This window comes from Moschus berezovskii, chromosome 12, assembly GCF_049115385.1.
Source record: "Moschus berezovskii isolate FMDL1 chromosome 12, NW_MosBer_1.0, whole genome shotgun sequence".
NCBI classification, from domain to species: domain Eukaryota; kingdom Metazoa; phylum Chordata; class Mammalia; order Artiodactyla; family Moschidae; genus Moschus; species Moschus berezovskii.
This window is the reverse complement of record NC_142471.1, coordinates 26,205,342-26,220,252: the sequence shown is the minus strand read 5'-3', so window position 1 is coordinate 26,220,252 and position 14,911 is coordinate 26,205,342. Positions and strand designations below refer to the sequence as shown.

The window sequence follows — 14,911 nt, the reverse complement described above, 5'->3', positions numbered from 1 at the left end:
CCCTTGTACTGCAAGGAGATCCAACCAGTCCATTCTAAAGGAGACCATCCTGGGTGTTCATTGGAAGGACTGATGCTGAAGCTGAAACTCCAATACTCCACCTCATGCAACAAGTTGACTCACTGGAAAAGACTCTGATGGTGGGAGGGATTGGGGGCAGGAGAAAAAGGGGACAACAGAGAATGAGATGGCTGGATGGCATCACCAACTCGATGGACACGAGTTTGAGTGAACTCCGGGAGTTGGTGATGGACAGGGAGGCCTGGCGTGCTGTGATTCATGGGGTCGTAAAGAGTCGGACACAACTGAGTGACTGAATTGAACTGAGTTCTTCTGAATCCAAACCGTACTGCCTCTTTGCCATCTAATATGCTATCCCTAAGTAAGCACTCGTTCTATTTTGATCAGAGATTGTTAACCTGGACCCCATGTTGAGGAATGGGGGGTGGAGGGTGCAATGACTCTCAAAGCAAGGAGTTCATAAACTTCTTTGGGAAAGGGTTTCAATTTTATTTTAATCATTTCTAATTAAAATTAGCCTTTCCTTCCATTACGAATATGGGCAACAGCTGCATCTGTAACTTTCTTTCCAGTGAAAACCATGGAAATTTTCATATATGAGCTATTGTTGCAAATGTCTCAAAATACTGTTTACACTCATCAGGAAGACTACGATTGTTATTAGTTTTGTCATAGAATGCATTAACCATAAGCATGTCTATTAATACACTGCCACTGTAATATTCTAATAACTGTAATTCACTCCCCTGACTTCCTCTGTATCCTAGGTATTTAATGCATTTATAAACATTCTGAGAAAGGATCCATAGATTTCTCATGATTGTCAAAGGGGTTTATGGTCACGTTCACACACATGCATGCGCACACACAGACTGAGTTCCTTATCTAAAGGATGCAGCACATGGTCGTGAATTGCGTGTTCACCTTGCTCCTGTTTACCATATTGTATCATATATATTTACATACTTTTCCTTCCCTGGTAGCCTGTGAGTCCTCACGAAGCAGGAATGGTACCTTATATTTTGCTGGTTCCTCAGTGCCTAGAACAGGGCTCAGCGTTTGTTGAGCTATCGTTTATAGAGTATCTATTTTGTTTAAGGCTCGGGTCCCATTGGGTGGGGTAGAAGAATGGAGTGGTTCAAAGAGAGCAAAAATTCACTCACATGCTTGTTTGAGCAGTCATTCATTTGCTCATTTAGATAGCTGTCCGGTGGTGCTCAATGCCAGCCACTGTGGCAGGCTCTGGGGACAACAGGGAAACTGAAACCCAAGTCCTCACTCTCATGGAGCACTCGTTCCAGCTTACGGAAAGGAGAGAAAACAAGAGAGGAAGTGGGAAAGATCCCATTTGTTCTGGGTCATAGTCATGGGGAAACTCTAGTTCTTACACTTATATTCATCAGTTGTTTCTGGACAAAAGGTTACTGGGAGAGTCACCACAGAGGCAGAAAACGTAGACAGCGATGTCTTTCCTAAGTGGACAAGCCTGTGGGATGTGCTGAGGACAGTTTACCTTGTTGTGTGCTTGCTGGTCCTGCCGAGGAAACTGTGAGAAGTTAGCCCTCCATTGCCCTGGGTGTTTCTGGGGCTGGCCTGTATGAAGACGGCAAAAAGGGTATCTGCCCTCTCTGCAGTTCCGTTTTGGTTCAAGGATTCTATGATGCTATCAGTTAGTCAGAATGTTGCCTAGATACCTTGGGGCTTCTCTTTCTCTCAAGAAACCAACCCGAGAGACAAGCAGACCAGGTGACTTCGAACCTGCCAAACGTGTGCTGAAAGACCAGGTGGTGGGAGAATGTGGTGGTACAAATCCTTGAATCTCTGGGCCAGGTCATCCATCCAGGCAGGATGGCAAAGGGAGAGACCCCAGAAGAATCAGGAGAGAAAGGGACTTGGAGCTGGGGGTATCTTAGGAATAGCAGAACTGGGAAAAGGATAATAAGGACAACAAGGCCTGGGGCTAACTAAGCAAAATCTGTTAAGGTGAAACATTTCCCTAAGGAAGCATAACCTCAAAATACAAAAAGATAATTTTAACAAACCCACACAATATCCTTTAGGAGAGGTATAATGCCAATGCAAAAAAAAGTTCATTTTGGTAAATCTAGAACCTGTCCACAACAGTATCTCCATACCTATTTCATAAATGTGTGAAATAATATTTCCTCAGGAACTCCCTCATCTGTCCCCAGCCTCAACTGGACTCTCTCTTACCCTCCCTCCAGCCTCCTCCATTCTATCTGTTTGAATGTCCTGCTTTAGCAAACGGAGACAATTAGCACCATTAAGCACATGAAATAAATCAACCTGGATGATCTGGAATATCAAATATCGTTCTATTCAGTTTGTTACCCATGATAATGGCCTACACTTTTTCTAAGAAAAATTTCTTGGAAGACTTTATTTCAATCATGCCTCTATCTAGGAAATATTTAATAGGAATGGCACAGTGGTGGGTTCACTGGGTCAGAACAAAAATGTATCTAACAAAGCATTTACAATCTACCAGCCCTGACAAGAAATGTGTACAGATAACTCTGTGACAAGGCAGAAGGTTACAGGTGGTTTAGAGAATGGGAGCAGGGAATTAAATTAATAGAGAAAGAGAGAGGACATCCAGTGGGAAAAAGGTCAAGGACAGGCCAATTCCCCTTAGTTCTGGAGGGTAGACTAGAGACAGATGGAGCATGTAGGAGGGCCCAAGTTCCAGAGAGGCAGGGGTCAGTTTGGAAGATGAAAGTTCTTCTGGTCAGCTCCTGCTGTTCAAAAGCAAGAGCTGTAGGATCATGTGGTAAATGCCCTGGTCACAGGAAGTATTCATTCAAATCAAATTCAGATAATTTGTTAAAGATATTATAGAGAATAGTCCATATATTTCCTCCTTGTTGGTAAGAAGTTTAAACTAGAGAGTTTAAACCACAACTCCATGTCTCTCTTCTTCCACCAACAGAGCATGGAGTTCCCAAGTGATGAAATCATTTCATTTCCAGATGAAATATTAAAACTTCATTCAAAGATTCTTGGGAAATCAAACATTTTTTTATTTACTGGATTTCATATACCTGATAGTCCTTTAAAAAGCTATCATCAGCAGTGGCACAAACCACCTGTATAATGATTAACAGGTGCCCCGAACAGCACCCTCCCTGTCACTCGCATGTATTGAGAAACAAATCCTACAGGGCACTGATATAATTCACTTTAAGCATGAAGTTTCCTATGGAGATCCCTGGCAATCATCCTGGGATGATTTCTTCATCCTGGGGCTGAATACTCCAGTTTTTGTTCTCATTTCATGCTTGAAGTCAACATGATAAGTTAGATTAGATCTCCAGATAATTACATGAGCCCCTCTCCCTCTGAAATGTGCATTCCCAGTAGATGGCCCAATCTGCTACAAGCCATGACTGAAGCATCCCCATAAGGAATTCAGCCAGCCAGGCCACCTGGGCAGATTGTGTATTTGCTTCCAAGTCCAGCAGCAACAGGACCCTAAGCCACAGAAAATTAACAGCTCGGGTCTCAATTGAGAAATTTGCTGAAATGGAATCTCTCGGGATCAATGCTTTGGTTTTACAAGGTGGCCCATCTTTGGTACAAAGATGGCAAATAGAGAGTCATTTAATGCTGTTGAAAGCCAGTAACAAAATTCTAAGAGTACCCAAGAACCTGGGGTTCTCGTTTGGCCATCCAGAAGGTGAAGCCAGCCAGAAGCTTGCATGTTGGTCTCTGATTAACTCGTCTGCCAGAGGAAAGGCCGGTCAGTAGCCGAAGAACACCAGGCCCAAACCCAGGGCCTAGTGCTCCCTTTGTGCCTGCTGTAACCTCTTGGCCACAGCAGTGATCAGAGCTGCTCCCTTTCCGCTCCCATCTTCTGACAGCATGAACATCACATCACAGTGAGGAGCTAGTTCTTTCACAGTTTCCCGCAGTATCCGAGAAAAGCTACAGAAAAAGAGAAAGGGAAAACATCATTGAAACTTAGTTGTAGCATGTATCAGTAGTTCATGCCTTTTTATGAGTAATGTTCCATTGTATAGATGTACCACATTTTGTTTTCCATTCATCAGTTGATGGTGAGAATGTAAACTTGCAGAGCCATTATAGAAACAGTATGGAGGGTCTTCAAAAATTTAAAAGTAGAACCAGCACATGATCCACTAATTCCACTTCTGGGTATTCATCCAAAGAAAACAAAACACTAAATAGAAAAGATACATGTATGCCTATGGTCACTGCAGCATTATTTACAATAGCCAAAATATGGAAGCAACCCAAGTGCCCATAAATAGATGAATGGATAAAGAGATATGATACATACACACACACATATATACACAATGGTATCAGTTCAGTTCAGTCGCTCAGTCGTGTCCGACTCTCCGCGACCCCATGAATCACAGCACGCCAGGCCTCCCTGTCCATCACCAACCCCCGGAGTACACTCAAACTCATGTCCACAGAGTCGGTGATGCCATCCAGCCATCTCATTCTCCGTCGTCCCCTTCTCCTCCCGCCCCCAACCTTTCCCAGCATCACAGTCTTTTCCAGTGAGTCAACTCGTCGCATGAGGTGGCCAAAGTATTGCAGTTTCAGCTTTAGCATCAGTCCCTCCAATGAACATCCAGGGTTGATCTCCTTTAGAATGGACTGGTTGGATCTCCTTGCAGTACAAGGGACTCTCAAGAGTCTTCTCCAACACCACAGTTCAAAAGCATCGATTCTTCGGCGATCAGCCTTCTTCACAGTCCAACTCTCACATCCATACATGACCACGGGAAAAACCATAGCCTTGACTAGACGGACCTTGGTTGGCAAAGTAATGTCTCTGCTTTTTAATATACTATCAAGGTTGGTCATAACTTTCCTTCCAAGGAGTAAGCGTCTTTTAATTTCATGGCTGCAATCAGCATCTGCAGTGATTTTGGAGCCCAAAAAAATAAAGTCTGACACTGTTTCCACTGTTTTTCCATCTATTTCCCATGAAGTGATGGGACCAGATGCCATGATCTTTGTTTTCTGAATGTTGAGCTTCAAGCCAACCTTTTCACTCTCCTCTTTCACTTTCATCAAGAGGCTTTTGAGTTCCTCTTCACTTTCTGCCATAAGGGTAGTGTCATCTGCATATCTGAGGTTATTGATATTTCTCCCAGCAATCTTGATTCCAGCTTGTGCTTCTTCCAGCCCAGCGTTCCTCATGATGTACTCTGCATATAAGTTAAATAAGCAAGGTGACAATATACAACCTTGACGTACACCTTTTCCTATTTGGAACCAGTCTGTTGTTCCATGTCCAGTTCTAACTGTTGCTTCCTGACCTGCATACAGGTTTCTCAAGAGGCAGGTGAGGTGGTCTGGGATTCCCATCTCTTTCAGAATGTACCACAGTTTATTGTGATCGACACAGTCAAAGGCTTTGGCATAGTCAATGAAGCAGAAATAGATGTTTTTCTGAAACTCTCTTGCTTTCTCCATGATCCAGTGGATGTTGGCAATTTGATCTCTGGTGCCTCTGCCTTTTCTAAAACCTGCTTGAACATCTGGGAGTTCACGGTTTACGTACTGCTGAAGCCTGGCTTGGAGAATTTTGAGCATGACTTTACTAGCGTGTGAGATGAGTGCAATTGTCCGGTAGTTTGAGCATTCTTTGGCATTGCCTTTCTTTGGGATTGGAATGAAGACTGACCTCTTCCAGTCCTGTGGCCACTGCTGAGTTTTCCAAATCTGCTGGCATATTGAGTGCAGCACTTTCACAGCATCATCTTTCAAGACTTGAAATAGCTCAACTGGAATTCCATCACCTCCACTAGCTTTGTTAGTAGTGATGCTCTCTAAGGCCCACTTGACTTCACATTCCAAGATGTCTGGCTCTAGGTCAGTGATCACAATGGTATAGTAGTCATAAAAAGGATGAACTCTTGCCATTTGCAAAAAGCTGAATGGATCTAGAGGGAATTATGCTAAGTGAAGTAAGTCAAGCAAAGAAAGACATACAGCATGATTCCACTTATTTGTGAAGCAACAAAACAAAACAAATGAACAAACAAAACAAAACAGAAACAGTGTTACAGAGAACAAACTACTGGTGGTCGTCAGAAGGGAGGGAACTAGAGGATCAGGCAAAACAGGTAAAGGGTATTAAGAGGTACACACTTTCAGTTATAAAATAAGTAAGTTAGGGGGATATAATGTACAGCATAGAAAATATAGTCAATAATATTGCAATAACTATACAGTGACAGATGGTTACCAGACTTATGGTGGTGATCCATTTGCAATGTATATAAATATCAAACAACTATGTTGTATACCTAAAACTAATATAGTATTGCATGTCAACTATACTTCAGTTAGAAAAAAAGATGGTAAGTTGTTCCCTTAACAACATTAAGGCTTTCAATCCGCTGCTGCTGCTAAGTTTCATCAGTCGTGTCCGACTCTGTGCGACCCCATAGACAGCAGCCCAACAGGCTCTGCCATCCCTGGGATTCTCCAGGTAAGAATACAGGAGTGGGTTGCCATTTCCTTCTCCAATGCATGAAAGTGAAAAGTGAAAGTGAAGTCGCTCAGTCATGTCCGACTCTTTGTGACCCCATGGACTGCAGCCTACCAGGCTCCTCCGTCCATGGGATTCTCCAGGCAAGAGTACTGGAGTGGGTTGCCATTGCCTTCTCCGCTAGCATAGGATATCTTTCCATTTATTTAGGTCTTTCTTAATTTCAACAATGTTTTGCAGTTTTCAGTGTACAAGTCTTATACCTCTTTTGTTAATTTATTATTAAGTATTTTATTCTTTTTGATGCTATTTAAATGGAATTGTTTTCTTAATTTCACTTTCAGATTATTCATTGTTAATGCATAGAAATGCAGTTGATTTTTGTATACTGATTTTACATCCAGAAACTTGACTGAATTTGTTTCTTAGTTCCAATGGTTTTTTGTGGATTCCTTAGGATTTCTACATACAAAATCATATCATCTGCAAACAAAGATAGTTATATAGTTTTGCTTTTCCAATATGAATGCCTTTTAGTTCTTTTTCTTGCCTAATTGCCTGTCTAGGCTTACACTTGATTCTCCCTTTGAGGTCACATAATTTTTTGACCTGGATCCTATAAGCCTCTCCCTTAAATAAAGACTTGACTGAGAGACAAAAACCACACAATCATCTGTAGGCAGTGTTAGAAACAGTACAATGTTGAAGAACAGTGGTAGAGTGGACATCATTGTCTTGTTCCTAATTTTAAGGTGAAATCATCCATCCAATGCTTCCCCAGTAAGTATGGCATTAGCTGTGTGTTTTTCACAGATGCTTTTATCAGGTTGAAGGAGTTCCTTTATTCTAAGTTTGTTGAGTGCTCTTATCATATAAGGTGCTCAGTTCAGTTCAGTCGCTCAGTTGTGTCCGACTCCTTGCGACCCCATGGACTGCAGGACGCCAGGCCTCCCTGTCCATCACCAACTCCCGGAGTTTACTCAAACATGTCCAATGAGTCAGTGATGCCATCCAACCATCTCATCCTCTGTCATCCCCTTCTCTTTCTGCCTTCAATCTTTCCCAGCATCAGGGTTTTTGCAAATCAGTCAGTTCTTCACATCAGATGGCCAAAGTATTGGAGTTTCAGCTTCAGCATCAGTCCTTGCAATGAATATTCAGGACTGGTTTCCTTTAGGATGGACTGGTTGGCTCTCCTTGCAGTCCAAGGGACTCACAAGAGTCTTCTCCAACACCACAGTTCAACAGCATCAATTCTTTGGTGCTCAGCTTTCTTCACAGTCCAACTCTCACATCCATACATGACCACTGGAAAAACAATAGTTTTGACAGACAGCCCTTTGTTGGGAAAGTAATGTCTCTCCTTTTTAATATGTTGTCTAGGTTGGTCATAACTTTTCTTCCAAGGAGTAAGTGTCTTTTAATTTCATGGCTGCAGTCACCATCTTCAGTGATTTTGGAGACCAAAAAAATAAAGTCTCTCACTGTTTCCACTGTTTCCCCATCTATTTGCCATGAAGGGATGGGACCAGACGCCATGATCTTAGTTTTCTGAATGTTGAACTTTAAGCCAACTTTTTCACTCTTCCCTTTCACTTTCATCAAGAGGCTCTTTAGTTATTCTTCGCTTTCTGCCATAAGTGTGGTGTCATCTGCGTATCTGAGGTTATTAATATTTCTCCCGGCAATCTTGATTCCAGCTTGTGCTTCTTCCAGCCCAGCGTTTCTCATGATGTACTCTGCATATAAATTAAATAAGCAGGGTGACAATATACAGCCTCGACGTACTTCTTTTCCTATTTGGAATCAGTCTGTTGTGCTAGATTTTATCAAAAGTTTTGTCTGCACCTATTGAAACGAACATATGGTTTTTGTCCTTTGGTCAGGTCTTGGTTCAAAGGAAGAGGCTTACAGGAATGTGTGACCTCAAGGGGAGAATCAAGAAAAGATATCAGTCAGTTATCCTGGATAATTAGTAAGCATCATAGGAAGGGCTAAGCATCAAGGACTACAGTAATAATATATTTATCTATATATTTCAGCATGATTAGAAATTTTTACAAGCTGGCTAATCTTTCTTCATCTACCAAGATAAAATGTAAAACATTAAATAAAAATAAAAGCTGTCATCATTTCCATCTTTGTAATATGTCACATAGTCTACAGATACGGTTTAACTGAATTCTCCTGACAACCTATGAGGTAGGTACGATTTTTATCATCCTTTTTCCAGATAAAGAACTAGGGTCAAAGAGGGTAAGAAACTGGCCTTGGGCCTCCCAGCTACTAAGCAGTGGAGCCAGGATTCAAATCACTCTTCATCCTTCTGCCTGCTGATTCTGAGCTCATACTTGACACACTCTCTGTGATGTGCAAAATACTCAGTTCTCATTGCTCCCTGTGAGGTCAGGTTGGACTGTGTTTATGATAACCACTTGTATCTACTGTGTGTGTGCTAAGTTGCTTCAGTCATATCTGACTCTTTGTGAATCTATGGACAGTAGCCCGCCAGGCTCCTCCATCCATGGGATTCTCCAGGCAAGAATACTGGAGTGGGTTGCCGTGCCCTCCTCCAGGGATCTTTCTGACCCACAAATCGAACCCATGTCTCTTATGTCTCCTGCATTGGCAGGTGGGTTCCACTAGCGCCACCCGAGGACTGTGTAAAGCCCTTTACATGTATGAACTCACCCAATCCTCATGCAGACCCATGATGTAGAGATTATTTCTGCCTACCTGATACAGATGAGGAGCCTGGGGTTTAGGGAGGGTGATGAACACTCCCACATCACAGCACTAGGAAGCAGAGCCACTTTGTCTGTCAGCCCCAAAGGGGTCCACATTGAGCCTCAGCCCCCATCCCTGAGTCTCTGGAGCACTCACTGCGGGTGTAGCTTGTACAGGGTGCCGTCCACACCCACGGTGATCCTCATGTGCTCAAGTCCCTGGTCTTCTCTCCTCTTCTCCACGATGGCAGCCAGGCCAGCACCATAAAGCTGGGCCGCCCGCCGGGACACAACACCGCACACCTCCTTCACCACAATGCTATCCTCACATGTGCTGTCCAGGCCGAGCTGCTGCAGGATCCTCCTGACCTGGAGGAGGGCCAGCCGGTCACTGCCAACAAGCAGAGAAGGATGTCAAGACCTATTGCTGGGGCCCTGGAACCTGCTCTCCAGGACTCACAGTCCCCCATCCCTAGGTGCCTGAGCAGGAGAAGAAATGGTCCCAGCAAAGCCAAGGTTGGAGCAGGATGCCTTAGAAGCTGAGATTCAAGAAGGTCTGTCACCCCCAGGAAGTCCCATCATCTTTAGAGTACGAGCACATCATCATTTCAGAATCAAAAGTGGATCATTTTTAAAAATTATTTATTTGGCTGCACTGGGTTTTAGTTGCAGCATGTGGGATCTATTTTTCTGACCAGGGATGGAACCCAGGCTCCTTGCACTGGGAGCACAGAGGCTTAGCCACCAGACCACCAGGGAAGTCCCAAAAGAGGATCATTTTTTAACCTAACCTAACTTTTCTGTAACCATTTAGGAATCTAGGGGCCCAGACAGGCTTCTGGCTCCTCAGCTGGGTGCTGTGGCACTGATGTAGCTGGAGAGAGGGAGCAGCCCCAGGAGGCAACCCTCTGCCCAGCCAGGCCCTTACTCTCTATTTTTAAATTTCAAATCTGCTGGAGCCTGGTGAGACAGCAGCATGTCTCATAATAGGGCCTTTTACGTCAAGTAGGTGAAATTGATCACAAGTCACCTTTCAATCTGAGACAAGAACTTGGTTTCAAAGATGCCCCTGGTCCGGAGACGTTCTGAAATCTGGCCGCGGAAGAGGAGACCCTGCTTGGTCAAGTCGATCAGGATCTGCCGCACAATTTCCCCCAGGTACATCCCACTGGTCATTTTCTCGTATCTGTTGAGAGAAAGAGAGACAAGGTGGGTGAGAGCAGAAAAATCAGTGCTGGTGAGTGGTTCCCAAGAGGATCACATGTCAGAGCATGGAAGGATTGCCACTGGTATCCAGTAGCTGCCTGGGTCACAGTGGGGTGGAGTGGGCAGCAGGCCCAGAGAAGTGCATGCAGGAGACAGTATGATGTGGGAAGGCCAGGCTTTGGAGACATGTTGAGCAGAAGTCAAGTTCCAGCTCTGCCACACATCAGCTGCATGACTTGAGTAAGCCATCATCTATGAAACAGGGAGCAAAGCACCGACCCCACAAGACTGTTGGGAGCCAAGCACCTGGTGCCCAGTAGACACTAAGCTAAAATAAGTCCCTTTTCTGACCCCAAAGCTAGTTTACCTTGGCTTTGTATTTGAAGAAATCTTCTCCACTAGAGCTTCTGCTCCATGAGATAACACATTTGAACTGTGTACACACAGCAAGTGTGGTCCAAAATGTGAACTCCCTTCCCTCTTCCTACCAGGCTGTGAGCTCCATGATGGAAGGTGCAAGAGGAAAAGAAGCTCTACAATCAACAGGCACTGAGCAGACACTCCGCCCAGGTATGTGTGACAGTATTAATAACAGTGAGGTGGAGCTGGACTCCCACTGCCTGCAGGGTCAAATGAAAATCCGAGCGTGCCTGAGGCTTACAAGCTGGACATGCGTTCTCTTAACTGCTCAGGATTTCATCAGTCTAAGGAACCAACACTTAGCCAAACAATGGGGACAACAAAGTAAATCCCAAGCATGTTGCCCCCTAACACTCTTCACTCCAGAAATGAGAACCTCCAATGGAGTCAGACATAAAACTTGGATGCCCTAACTTGGAATTCAGGTCCCTTGTGATTCTGGGCCCTGGTTCAGCAGGGCTTACGGTAACTCGCCTGCCTCCCAGCTACAAAGACGAGCGCCAAAGGAAGATGTGGGACCACCAGGGCTGGTCTCGGTCTTGTCAAGCCTCTTGCTACTGAGTGTTCTCAGCTGAATAGTCAGCAAGGCGTCTATGACCCAGGCATCCCATCACATTTCCTAGCTCAACTTTTCCACTCGGATACTGTCACACAGTAAATCTATATTTTCATCTTATTTTATATAGAAAGACACTGAGCTCAGTTGTGACAAAGACCACATGGCCTGAGAGTAAACCATTACTCTCTGATCCTTTACAGAAAAAGTATGCCAACCCCTATGGAAACAGATGGGCCCAGGTTAATAATCAGTGCCCCCCATGCTTGCTCTACCCCTTTCTCTCCTACTAAAGAAGCTATATGAGAATGCAAATGCAAATGTACTCTGTTTTGTGTTTGCTTTTTTTTTTTAACCATTCATTGTTTTCAGTGTTTTTAATATGGTTAGCAATTGGAATAACCCTTACAAGTGATTGTGACCCAAGCTGGGACATGACGTCATGGGTGAGAACCAGGATTCCCATCCTTCACTTGCTGTTACTTCCCCAACCCCAGAACCACAGAGGTCAGCAACCTGGCAGCCTGCTCTTGAAAGACTGAGGATGTCGACCTCTAAACTAGAAACCCATCTTGAGAGGCCTGCCATGCCCCTGCCATGTGACATCAAGGAAACAGTGAATAGACTTCCTGACAACCTTGGCCTCATTTCCAAAGCTACCACTAGACTTAATGGTAACCTTATGGTAATTAGAAAAAGGCACACCTTCTGTTTGTTGGAAACCTGTCATAAATTTTGCTGCTGCTGTGTCCATGCTCTAGTTGTGTCAGACTCTTTGTGACCCCATGGGCTGTAACCTGCCAGGTTCCTCTGTCCATGGGATTTCCCAGGCAAGAATACTGGAATGGACTGCCATTTCCTTCTCTAGGGAATCTTCCTGACCCAGGGATAGAACCCATGTCTCTTGCGTCTCTTGCATTGCACGAGGATTCTTTACCACTGGGCCACCTTTGCTTTTGTTCAAATTAGATACTTCACTGACATCTGATGAAGAGTTGTCATAAATATACAAACTATACAAATATCTGTAATATGAACAGGGCACCCCCATAGATCTGCTGAAGTTGGACGACCTACAGAAATGTACACACATCCCCTTCTCACCTCTGTTTGCCAGGATTCAAGGACCCCTCATCCACCTCCTTGTCATATTGGGTCTGGATATCATCTAGGCAGCCATTATCTCCAAATCCTCCCCACTCGGTATTAATGCACATCTTCCCTTCATCCCCTTCCACCAGCTCAATGTTTCTCATCTCCTCCATGTAGCACATGTTGCTGCCTGTCCCTAGAAGGAATCATGAAGGGACTTTAGTCTTCAGAAGACACAACCAGGTCTTAAAGAGCCAGCAGGGTACAGTAGATAGGAATTTAGGTTTGGAGTCAGATACAGCTGGGTGTGGACTTCAGCTTTATATTTATAGTTGGGTGACTACAGGCAAGTATTTCACCTTTCATATATCCAATTTCTTCATCTGTAAAAAGGAACTAACACCTGCCTTATAGATTTGTTATCAAGAAAAAAAAATGAGATGATGTCTGTAAGTTTCCTCCACATAGAATTCATACCTGTGATACCATTCTCCTCCTCCTCACCCTCCTCATTATTGATAAGCCATAGGCACACAAAGTGAACTCCAAGTAGTCACAGTTAGAAGAACTGGAAGGGACCATGAGGAACCATCTAGTCTTGGATAAGCAGACACTTGGTATCTGAAAGCCACCCTCTTCTCCTTTGTCCATGACCTGGTCTCAGAACTATTCTCAAGACAACAGTCCAGGCAATTATCATCTTCAATCAAACAAATCTCACCTCTTCGACCTCCCAGATCTAGCCCAACCCTTCCCATGGAAGAGGAAGCTCAAGTCCAGACAGAATAAGCAACCTGCCCAAGGTCACAAAGCAGGTAAGGTTTAGAGTGAGATGAAACCTCTCCTTGGCACTGAAGACATCTCAATATATCCCCGTCTCCTTGTGATATGTACCACTTACCCTCAGGAAACCCAGACAACCAGCTGGAACAATTTTCTCAGATTCTGTGATTATTTAACCAGCGCCTGTCACTTGGAATGCCCACTGCCCCTGTCTCCACCTGTTCAAATGCCACCAGTCCCCTCACCACTTACAGTCATTCCCCTGGAATATACCCTTGCCCTTAATCACTGCCAGACTTTTCCAGAAGACTCCGAAAATGCCTATATCATACCTCCAGCCACTCCCTGCTCCTCTCCTAGGTTTCTTTCCAACTCTTCCCCATCCTGTGCACCTTCTGACAGCCAGAAGAGGTCAGAGAACAGAAGAGGTACAAGTTGGAGCTGGAATGAAAATCTAGCTCTCTCAGCTCCAGGCCAACCAACATGATCCAACTGTGGTCTCCCTCCACCCAGTAAAATCTGCCCCAAGGCCCAAATGTGAAAGTTCCCTCTTTTTATGGTATTCTCCTTCCTCAACATAAAGGACAACCTTGGCTTAGAACCCTTAGGGGAAAAGATATTAAGTAAAGACTTGGGAATTAGGAGACCTGAAATCCCAATCTTAACTTCATCTCAGCCATGGACAAAGCTGGCTTCAGAGCCCCTATGTAATGGAACAATGGCCCCCTGACCCTCAGTATGTTAAAAGGTAACTTCCAAAAGATCAGATGGGAGCAGGCCAATGGGACACGCCTGATCACTTACCTGCAATCAGGCCAACCTCACAATTACGATCTTCATAGCCACAGGTCATCATGGTCCCCACTGTGTCATTCACAACTGCAACTATGTCCAGGTCAAATTCCTGCAAAGGAAGAGAGCTCTGCTGTAAGTAGGATGTGCAGGCCAAACAGTCTCAAGAGGGCACATCAGCTGAGGTGGGCAGAGGCCAGAGTCGCAGGGCTGGTGTCTGATGACAGAGCACAGGGGCCTTGGGGAAGGGACAGGTCAGGTATGAGCTTCAACACCATATCATACATTTCTCCTCTTGATGGCCTCCCTGAGCATATCCACCACATCTTCCCCTTCACAGTCAGTAGCTTTGAAGCCTTTGGTCCATTCAATGAGTGTTCCCTGAAAGAAAGGAAGGCAAATTCATTTGAGCAACAGTTTGCTGGAACCACTGCACAACCTCAGCATCAGACAGATGCAAGGGACTACAGCTAACTGCTGGTCAAATGCTTTTGACTGTGCTTCCATTTGGGTCCCTAACACTGGATCCAGAGGCACCATGAAGAAAGATGCTCAGACACCATGAGTGGAATAATTGAAGAAATTTACATCAACTCACATTCCCTGGCCATCACTGCACAGAACAAGACCACTTCTGATTTATCCAATCAATCACATCTTCATGATCAAAGATAAAGCTACAAAATGTTCATCAAAGCATTGTTTCACAGGAAAAATGGGTGGCTAAGGTGGCAAAGAATCTGCCTTCAACACAAGAGATGTGGGTTTGATCCCTGGGTTGGGAGGATCCCCTGAAGAAGGGAATGGCTACCCACTCCA

At 44.4% G+C, this 14,911-nt stretch overlaps 1 protein-coding gene across 2 annotated transcripts in view; it reads right to left on the bottom strand.

The window, feature by feature from the left end:
* Positions 1-3,038: 3,038 nt before the first annotated feature.
* The window catches only part of HKDC1 (hexokinase domain containing 1), a 47,534-nt gene continuing 35,661 nt past the window's right edge, over positions 3,039-14,911 (bottom strand). For both annotated transcript variants that reach the window (XM_055425577.2, XM_055425578.2), the window contains exons 13-18: positions 14,378-14,473; positions 14,105-14,204; positions 12,530-12,713; positions 10,274-10,429; positions 9,401-9,634; positions 3,039-3,966 (exon numbers count right to left, since the gene is read on the bottom strand). In XM_055425577.2, the coding sequence (XP_055281552.2) occupies positions 3,819-3,966; positions 9,401-9,634; positions 10,274-10,429; positions 12,530-12,713; positions 14,105-14,204; positions 14,378-14,473 (918 nt within the window). In that variant the 3' untranslated portion in view covers positions 3,039-3,818. The remainder of the gene's footprint in view (positions 3,967-9,400; positions 9,635-10,273; positions 10,430-12,529; positions 12,714-14,104; positions 14,205-14,377; positions 14,474-14,911) is intronic.